The sequence below is a fragment of the Panulirus ornatus genome, chromosome 13 (assembly GCF_036320965.1).
Source record: "Panulirus ornatus isolate Po-2019 chromosome 13, ASM3632096v1, whole genome shotgun sequence".
Lineage (NCBI taxonomy): Eukaryota > Metazoa > Arthropoda > Malacostraca > Decapoda > Palinuridae > Panulirus > Panulirus ornatus.
Genome location: NC_092236.1, coordinates 53,306,823 through 53,316,906, shown reverse-complemented (window position 1 = coordinate 53,316,906; position 10,084 = coordinate 53,306,823). Strand labels below are relative to the sequence as shown.

General features: G+C 46.0%; 1 protein-coding gene across 2 annotated transcripts; it reads left to right on the top strand.

Annotated features, from left to right (window-relative positions):
- The first annotated feature begins 303 nt into the window (after window positions 1–303).
- LOC139752897 (uncharacterized) lies at window positions 304–8,186 on the top strand. 2 transcript variants are annotated; one of them, XM_071668933.1, is made up of 9 exons: window positions 308–506; window positions 1,696–1,878; window positions 3,101–3,251; window positions 3,449–3,533; window positions 4,150–4,319; window positions 4,777–4,857; window positions 5,771–5,859; window positions 7,145–7,264; window positions 7,505–8,186. In XM_071668933.1, the coding sequence occupies exons 1-9, from the start codon at window positions 495–497 to the stop codon at window positions 7,700–7,702; spliced, it is 1,089 nt and encodes a 362-aa protein (XP_071525034.1). In that variant the 5' UTR covers window positions 308–494; the 3' UTR covers window positions 7,703–8,186. The 2 variants fall into 2 exon arrangements, with proteins under 2 accessions (XP_071525035.1, XP_071525034.1); XM_071668934.1 differs by lacking the exon at window positions 4,777–4,857 and having other exon boundaries at window positions 304–506.
- The last annotated feature ends 1,898 nt before the right edge of the window (window positions 8,187–10,084 follow it).

Genomic DNA, 10,084 nt, shown 5'->3' with positions numbered 1-10,084 from the left:
GTGTTCATTGAAAACCTGTATCAGGTTTTCTGAACACTGACTCATATATGAAAAGATTTACCAAGGTTCCAAACCTGGCACGGTCTCCTGTCAATGACAGCCCGTTGTTGTCTGGTATGCCATCACTGTCGTAGGTCGGGTGTGTGTTCTTGAGCGTAGGGAGACATTTAAGTGAATGTGAGTGTTGTTGTAGAGTAAGGACGTTGTTTCCTTATATTGGCGAGGGGGCGGCGGTGGTGGGGTTAGCTGCACGGGAGAGCGGATCGCTGTGGGTAGGTGTTGGGGTAGCAGCGGAGGCAGACGTCCGCTGCTGCAGTCTCTCCCGCAGCTCGTGACCAGGAGTGTGGGCCACGTCTGGGATGGTTCCCACAGTGTGAGATAAGGGCGGCATGAAGCGGGACGGCCAAGGGAACAACACTGGGCGTCTGGGGACAGTGGTTCTGTGAGGCGTGCATGGTGACGGGTGGACGAGGCGAGGGGGTGACGTGTGGTGAATGATCATGAAGGTGAAGTCATATTCATTGTTTAACATGTACATTCTTTAACATCTACATTCTTTTACGCTTAGAAGTGGTGTCTGGGAGGCCCAGAGAGGCATATTTACCAGGGGTATACAGCCCACCTGTTGCTCCCTCACTGATAGAAACAAGATGTGCACGAGAGGATTGTCTTTTAAAGTAAAACGTAGAGAAAAAATATATGAGTGAGGTTCGTTTCCAAAAGGAGTCTCAGTATAGTTTAGAGCTGAATGAAGTGACGTTCATCTCAGGAAATTATAATCATCAACAGCCGGTGCATAGGAGAGGAAATCGAGCCGTTGTTTGAGTAAACATTCCCAAGGTGAACCATGTCATATAGCTTACGATCACCATCGCTCAGCGCGCGGTCTGCCTGCTGACGCGTCATCACTAAAAGCATCCACATGACAGTCCATGCATTGACGTCCTTACGTTCAATGTTTCGACTGATTATTTGTGTCGAAGTTATGATCATTTCCAAAACACCCAGCAACTCCTTCCTAATGATGTTTAAGTCACTTACGTTAAACTTTCTGCCGTTTAAGAACTCTCCAGAGTTTAATTTGCATTTCCTTTTTCTAAGATTTGTAGTAATACCTGACGGATGGATTTAACATGAGAGAGAGAGAGAGAGAGAGAGAGAGAGAGAGAGAGAGAGAGAGAGAGAGAGAGAGAGAGAGAGAGAGAGAGATCTGGACGGGAGTGTGAGGCTGGTGAAACAGGAGACTGAGGTGAGACAGAAGGCTAGTGGTGAGACAGGAGGCTAGTGAGACAGAAGGCTAGTGGTGAGACAGGAGGCTAGTGAGACAGAAGGCTAGTGGTGAGACAGGAGGCTGGGGAGACAGAAGGCTAGTGGGGAGACAGAAGGCTAGTGGTGGGCCAGGAAGCTGAAGAACAGGGGGGGGGGTGTCACTGTGACACGATGTGTCAGAGGTAATGTGGGTGAATGACGTAGTAACGATATCAAAGAGATAATTTCACGGGTGGTTGACGGTGGTAAGTAACGAATAAGGATCAAGGTGACTTGAAATTATCAAAGAAGTGTGGGATGTTCAGAGACTCACATGAACAGCCTCACGCTGGTCTCGACACAGCCAACCAGATGCCAAGGAAGTGATGGAAGCTTCGTCAGGTATTCCAGCACCTGACCAGCTGACAGTGGCTCACACCTAACCAGGTACCGAGGCTGTGGTGCGTCCTGGTGGCTTCACTCGTCTTCCTTGCTCCTCTTCTTGTAAGAGGACAAGTTCCAGTCGAGGAAGAAGAGGCGACGGAGACGGAGGAGGAGGAGGAGGGGGTCGTCGTGGAAGAGGATACTGAGGAAGAGGTGATGGCTGAGGAGACAGAAGAGAATCTGGAGGTAAGTTAGCAGCTCAACTCACTTCAGTTACCTCAGTCACGTAAAAAAAAAAAAAAAGAAGTGTCGTACTTACACACAAACAGACGAACAGCCACATAAATGTACCTCTTCGATTCTCAATATGGATTCCGCATCGCTGGGTCTACTGGTGATCTAACGTGACTCACTTCTGTTTCTCTTCTCTCTCTCAGGGATATCGAAAAAGCTTTCGCCGTAGCCCTCGACGCCTCCAAAGCATTTGACGGGACGTGGCATAAATCTTTAGCTTTCTAAACTACCTTCTTTTGGATTTCCTGCTTCGCTCTTTCTCTCTCCTGACGCATAGATTCCTCCCCGGCCGTTCCACTGTAGTAGTCGTTGATGGAGCGACTTTCCCCTCTTACCTTTATCAACAGTGGCGTTTCCCAAGGTTCTCTCCTGTCGCCTACTCTATTTCGCCTCTTCGGAGTTGATCTCTCTTCCTCTTCTAACCCTCTTCACTCTTAAACTTTTCGATTCCACTTTAAGCACTCAGACTTATTTTCCCTCCCTTCCTCTTCCTCCTAAGACTTGGTCACTTTCACCTGCCGGACATACATCCTCTCTCAGTGCAACATTTCGGTGTGAGTAAGTAGTAACCTCTTTGAATTCAATAAAGCTAATACGCATTTCCCTGATATCTATTTTCTAAGTGTCACTGCACTTTAAAGACACCACAATTCTCCCTTGTAATAATGTATATACATTTTGGACTTGACGATATCCTCCACTCTGATCCCCAAAGGCTTGGGGTACTGTATAGGTGCCGAGATTATTTTTCATATGAGCAACTGCTTTCATACCTCAGCGACAGTGGAATCAAAGGCCTTTCGTTTCCTCAATTCTCCAGGCATCATCTGTATGAGGGGGGAAAGTGAGTGGCGGAGGGCGGCCAAGGTTACAATACCCTCCACCGTCGTCTGTCCTCTATTTCTGTAAGATGAATTGAGAGCAACTTTCACACGGGAGGCTAAAGAACAACGAAATCTGTTGCGCGTTTGTGACAAGGATAAACAAGTTTAATTTTCTTGCGCCATATTTTCAGACATCAGTGTACTTGAAGTAGACGACGCTCCGTCATATATATATATATATATATATATATATATATATATATATATATATATATATATATATCGTTGTAGTTCTTATTAGTTTGACGATGCGGACGTGTTAAAGAAACGATGAAGTTTGTGTTGGGCAGGTGGCGTCTGGCGGGCTGCCGGGCCAGGATGAGACGCTCCTATTCGACAAGTATGGGGACGTGGAGGAACCCGGGGACCACTGCTCTAGGTACTCCCCCAAGGAGGTCTTCCACACCCACGTCCATCCTCACCTTCTCAAAACCCTCGACGGTGAGTACGCCATCTTGATCTAAAAATGTTATCTATCTTCAAGGGTGAATATTCAATTCTTTTACCACGAAAGATATAGTTGCATGCTGTGTCGAGTGATATCCCAAGCATAGATATCAATAATTACTGTATTTTGCTTGAAGTCATTAATTATATGAAGGATCATGGGATATAAATAACTATTCACTGACGTGCAGAGATGAGTCACTTCGTGGAGTCAGTGCTGAGTCGGATGGAGTGGTCCCTCCTCACGCTCTTGCCACACGTCGACCACTCCCCCGTGTAAGTTGGCGCCACGTCAGCAGACTTGTTGTTCTGTCTATGACTTGTGTTCACATGCAGACCCCGTATTCACAAGCCTCATGCCTGGCCACCCATAGTAAGTTTGTTCTGTTTTTTCTAATCGAACTAGTAACTATTGTAAGTAGATAACGGAAGTTATCTTAGGTAAGTTACGGAGAGGCATTTGATGTACTTACATTCGCAAGTCATGTTTACGAAGTAAGTTAGGGCTTGTAAACATAAGTCAGTGCAGCCCTCTTTTACCAGGGTGGGCCCCAAGTTATGGGACAGGTCCATTAATAAGGCATACTTCTTGATGCATCACGAGAGGGCAATGTATGAACAAAACAGTCTGTGGTGAACCCGAGCGAGAGAGGAAAAGGTCAGGTGATGGAGGGGGCGACCATCTCTTTCCTCAAGACATTGAATACGTCTCGGCCAAGAGCTGTGTTCCTCCCCTGCAGAGGGCACTGCCTCCCTGTCAACTTTCTAGGGCCATAACTCTCTCTCTCTCTCTCTCTCTCGCAGCAGCAGCAGCAAACCACACCCCCCCTTACCCTGAGTTCAACACGGGGTTCACAAGTCGAACTGACGTTGTTTTGTCTCGTTGCGACAGCGGGGACCTGAAGGTGGAGGAGCTGTTCCCTGAGGTGCGACGCTTCATGCAGGGCACCCTGAGGGACGTGTATGACGTCATACGGACGGCGTGGTGGGACCTGATCCGAATCCACGTCCGTGGCGACGTCTCACCCGCACGCACCCTGGCGGCCGTATCCTTCGTCCGTGGTAAAGTCTGCTCCCTCTCATGTCACAACGTCATCAAGGACGTGTATCTCGGTAATCGCTATCATCTCGAGAGAAGGACCCGATATATCATATGTCTCAATGAATTGGAATGAGGAAGACATCATAAGGAGATTAAGAGGAAGCAGGAGAGGTGTCTTGGTTTCTTTTTCTTTTTTACGAGTTGTTAGAGGCAGGCCAAACTATCCCCCTAGACAGTAGATGGTCAAACATGAACTAACTCAGTCCTAAGTCTGTGACAGATCAACGGACGACCTTCAAAATCCTTAGTGGACAGATCAAGGTAGTTCACAGACAGTCTTAGTCAGCCGCCACACCCTGTCAAAAGCAGACCCTTTTAAGACTGGTGGTCATCAGTCACTACACTCTACAGTCACTACAGTTAAGATGAGTGTTGGGAGGCTAACATGCTCCCCCCTATCTCTTCTCCTCCTGACAGAGGCGCAGGAGCGTGGGGAGGCCAGGCTGGTGGCCGCCCTTCAGGAGCTCACAGTCACACTCAAGGCAGTCATCCTCAATAGTGAGTGCTAAACCCCCCCCCACATCATCCCCTGACTCGCCTCGTAAACTCATAACGTGCATGTCGTCCCCCCCGACCTCACTCATTTGCTTTCGTGACGTCAGGTCTCTACTGCTGACGTCATTTATGACGTGGTGTCACATGATGTCATCACTATTCATACCCTCCGACACATCATCATTTCGCTTCATAGACGTTTTCACTGGGCTTTGGATATCATTAATTGTCCTATGACCATTCTGTCCAATGACACGTCATCTTATCTTTCTTTTTTGGCCGTTGTGATGTAGGTGGGGTGTGACGTCATTGGACTTTCACTTTTAAATGCGACTCCGATGATGTGACGTCATTATTTGATGGGTGTCGTGACGTCATTATTTCATGATTGTGACGTCATTGTTCGGCTGTTTCGAGTTCACACCGGACGTTGTGCCTTCAGTGTCTACCTGTAGCGATATCATTATTATCACCTGGTTGTTGTGACCTCATTTTCTTCTTAACGACCGCTAATAGTCTTGCTATTGTTACGTCACTATCTAGTTTACGTGACGTCATTCTATGGCTTTCGTTACGTCATTACCTTGGCGATGTGACACAATCATGGTGACGTCACTATGTGGTCCTCGTGGTGTCTGTGTGTCTTCGTTCTGGCAACACTGTCCTGTCCTGGCCCGTCAACAATGACGTCATAATTTCATCGCAATCCCGCATTATCTCTCTCTCTCTCTCTCTCTCTCTCTCTCTCTCTCTCTCTCTCTCTCTCTCTCTCTCTCTCTCTTTGTTGTGAGGACTTTAAACAGGTTGGCTGAATGTTGGTAGCCCTAGCTGGTTGAGAGAGAGAGAGAGAGAGAGAGAGAGAGAGAGAGAGAGAGAGAGAGAGCGCGCATTGTGACGTCAGTCGCGTCCTCCGCAGGCGTCCTCGTGGTGCGGGAGTCTCTGAAGCTGCCGAACGGCACCAAGGAGCAGGAGGCAGCCCAGGCCATCGACAGGAACCTGCCCAAGGTGAGGAGGGGAGGGTCACGTCTCCACACACACACACAACACAAAGTCGGTCCTCACCCAAGCCAGGTGTTCACTCTCCCTTTAGGGTTGGTCGATCAATAGGGACATAACCTAGGCTGGTGTGTGTGTGTGTGTGTGTGTGTGTGTGTGTGTGTGTGTGTGTGTGTGTGTGTGTGTGTGTGTCTGTGTGTGTGTGTGTGTGTGTGTGTGGTGTGTGAACCTACAAGTGATTTCAGAATTTCCCTCTAATCTACGGGTTACCCCAGACTCCCCCATAACTCATGGGTCACCTTAGACTACACCCCATAATTCATGGATCATCCCAGACTTTCCTATAATTCATACACCACCCCAGACTCCCCCATAACCCACAGGTCACCCATAGACTTTGCCACAACCCCCATAGGTCACCCTTGATTTTCCCATTAACCCCCCAGGTCACCCTTGACTTTCCCATAACCCCACAGGCCACCCAAGACTTTCCCATAACCCCACAGGTCACCCAAGACTTTCCCATAACCCCACAGGCCACCCAAGACTTTCCCATAACCCCACAGGTCACCCTTGACATTGTCATCACCCTCAGGTCACCCAAGACTTTCCCATAACCCCACAGGTCACCCAAGACTTTCCCGTACCCCACAGGTCATCTCTTAATTTCCCTCCTTACCAACAGGCCATCTTACCTTCCTCCACGCCCTTCACAGCGTGCCTGATACCCTAGTAACTCACTGATCACTCCCAAAGTCATCCTCTAACTTACAAGTCATCCTTGCAAATCGTCAGTGGGATTCGCTACAACTTTAACACATCCCTATAACAAATGTAATAATATCAGTAATGATTGCATTAAACGGTGAGTGCAGGCTGTAATGTAAAAACGTAATTATGCAGTAATGATTACATTAACTTGTGAGTGCAGCATATAATGTAATAATGCAATAGTATCAAGTAATGATTACATTAACGTGTGAAGCCTATGCCCCTTCCTTCCATACATTCCCCTTATGATTCTTAGGTCACATTCACCGTCCTCCATAACCCGCAAGACGCCTCTAACATTTCCTCCCAGCACGTTGCAAGTGGATTATAACTTCGTTCACATTTGACTTCATCCATAACTTGATATCATTTTAGACGTCCCTTACAACTCAGAGGTTGCCCTTAGCAATCCCCCCAAATGACTCTGAAACTCGTCCTTGACTCTCCCTAATTACTTCCAACTTGACCCTGATTCACCACTAGACTCACAGGTCATCACTACTGACCCTGCCGTAACTTGCAGGTCGCCCCGAACTTTCTGGGGACGTTGATGTCCCTAATTCTGAGGCGTGGGAGTGATCCGTCCGGCTACAAGAAGATCCGCACCGATCCACTTAGAACCATCAATCCTCTGGTGGAAGAGGTGAGGAGGGTATAAACAGAGCGTAGCTGCGAGTGGTGGTAATGTGCCAGGGACTCTCTGTGACTGCTTTGGGACGGTGGGGCCAACACCACCCCTCGCTCACGGAGACCTTAAGCCCTTTCAGTCTGCGGTATTTTGTCGTTTTCCGTTGTCATTATGCGTTTTGAATTCGTTTACAGGTAATGAAAAGTTATCACAAGTTTTATATTCGATTCTAAACGTCATGAATCTGTTCACCAGATGTACCGCTCTCTCGAGGAACTGGTTACACGCGGAGGAGGGAGTGAGGAGGAGCTGAGCGACTACTGGAGAAACGCTGTGAGCGCTGCCCACCAGCACCTGGAGGAGTCGCCGCTACTCGAGGAAGATTACGAGATCATCTTCCGCAACGAGGAGTACCTCGCCGAGCTGGTCCTCGAGCTTATGGCCTCCTTCTGATGCAGCCAACCATACTGCAGTATCAGCTTATCACACGCAGGTCTTACTTAATTGTTGATCAATGGATAAATATGTCTTTAAGATGCTGAAAGATTATCAAAGGGAAACATTTCCAAGAAGTCGATCTTATGTTATGTAAAACAACAAATACATATCTTCGCTATCAACACGCCTAAAATTTCTGTTATGAATGTGTATCAAAAGCTTCACAAATAAGGCTTCCTAACTAGGTGCCTTTGGAAGTGCTCCAACTGTATAAAATGAGTGCATTTTGTTTGTGTCTCCACCTGTGTATGCAACATTACCATATCAAATTGTTAATATGCATCAAATTAAACGCTATTGTTAAACCAGCTTGTTTACCAATTGCGTCTTAGCTACGTCTCTTCCCTGTATATCAACTGACTGTTCTACGCCGCCTATCTCATTCTAGTATCCCCACTGACGATGTGATCATTACATGAAAGTGCACTTGGGAACTTATCGTGTTTCACTTTCCTCGTGGTTTTATATATATATATATATATATATATATATATATATATATATATATATATATATATATATATATATATATATATATATAATCATATAATGCCCTCCAACAGCAATGATTCGAACCCCCTACCGTATATGCGGGAGCTGTATACGTAACAATTAGGCTGCCTATAATGATAATCAAAAATTACTGCGATTACTAGCAATGGACTACCCTTCGCCTCACGTTCATGAGTAACGGGGTCTCGATCGGTCATTTCCTGTCACGCTCTATTTACCCAGTAGTTAGTTGTTTTACCGAACTTACTGTCACACGTGGAGGTATATGAATGCGATACTTTCGCTTATGGACAGCATAACCTGGTGATGCGGCAAGCAGCTCCCGATCAAATGGTAGGGGGTTCGAATCCTTGCTATTGGAAGACATTATGCGCCTTCATTGATTAATAATCACCCCATGACCTATTTATATGAAAGACTCCTGGTGTTACCCATGACCTTTTTGATTACTTATATTTGCGCTTACAGATTTCTTTAATACATGAGCGCGAATATGAGTAACAATGATATCAAGGAAACCAGATAATGATTATTACGTTTCAGTCTATCAATCCCTGTAACCTATAACTAGAACGAAGAATAATTGAACATTCCTTTCGGTGAAATTAGCTTCAGGGTTAGATAAATTTTGGATGACAGCGCACTGAACATATCTATTTTGACGTCTTGAGAAACGGTATGTCTTCGAAGAATTTCTCGCAGTATGCAAACCTATATTACCTGAAACTGACAGAGGCTTTGCATTATGTAAATGATGAAGAAATTGAATGATTCCATTCTTTGCTTTAAATCCATATTCATTCCTCTAATCCAGCAAAATATTCAAAATCGTATCGATTAAGAGGTGACGAAATGAACGCCTTCCAGTAGATATTGCTAATTCTTTCTAGTTTTCGGCAAACGTTTAGAAACCAGGCAATAGCTGATGGAATTAACGCTTCGTAAGGAAAGTTAAAATAAAATAAAATCATAAGCTTTTGAATAAACAATAGGTTAATGAATGCGATACATCAGGATCCCGGTTTATGAGATCACATCAGTATGCATGATTGAAGTCTGCAATATAGAATAACTCCACATAATGCGAGAACTATATTCCTTGCCAGCGATATGTCATAAATAATCTCAAAATACATGATGCTCAACGGGGGCAACGTGGAAGCTAGTTAAGTCCAATGACTTTTACACTGTCCTCTGGGCCCTAAGTCTTTCCCTCTACGATTGTGTAATATTATCGGTGACATTTGCTATTCCTTGCGCGGCGCTCGGGGGATATATATATAAATCGGAGGATGGGAGGAGACGAGGTCCGACACTCCGAGTGTACGCCAGCGGTCCGGGGAAATGCAACTTCCTTCCCAGATGTAAAGCGGGTGCGGACGACGAGGATTCAGTGCATTTCAATACAGCCTGTAAATCTTCGAAAAAGTACGGCATAGTTTTTTTTTTTCTTTCTTCTTACCTTCCTCTCACAGCAGATATGTTAGTAATAGAGTAGCCTATCGAACAAAAATATTTCTACATCCATTTGATAATTTACCGGAATTCTGCATTAAGTTGCAGGGAGAGAGATTTTACACACGTGTTGCCCCGTCTCTTAACCTTGTGTGTGTGTAAATTACCATGTCTCTGCTTCTACTTATGTATACACAGCCTACGCCCGGTACCGCTGGACAGCTAAGTGGAATGTGGAACGGCAGCCGAGATCAGGATTAAAATCTACACGGGTTTGATCCCAAGCGGCTTGTGCAGTGTGCATGCTTGACGGTCCGCAACGCTAACCACTGCACACAATAAACATTAGAGTAGAACCTCAGTCTTAGA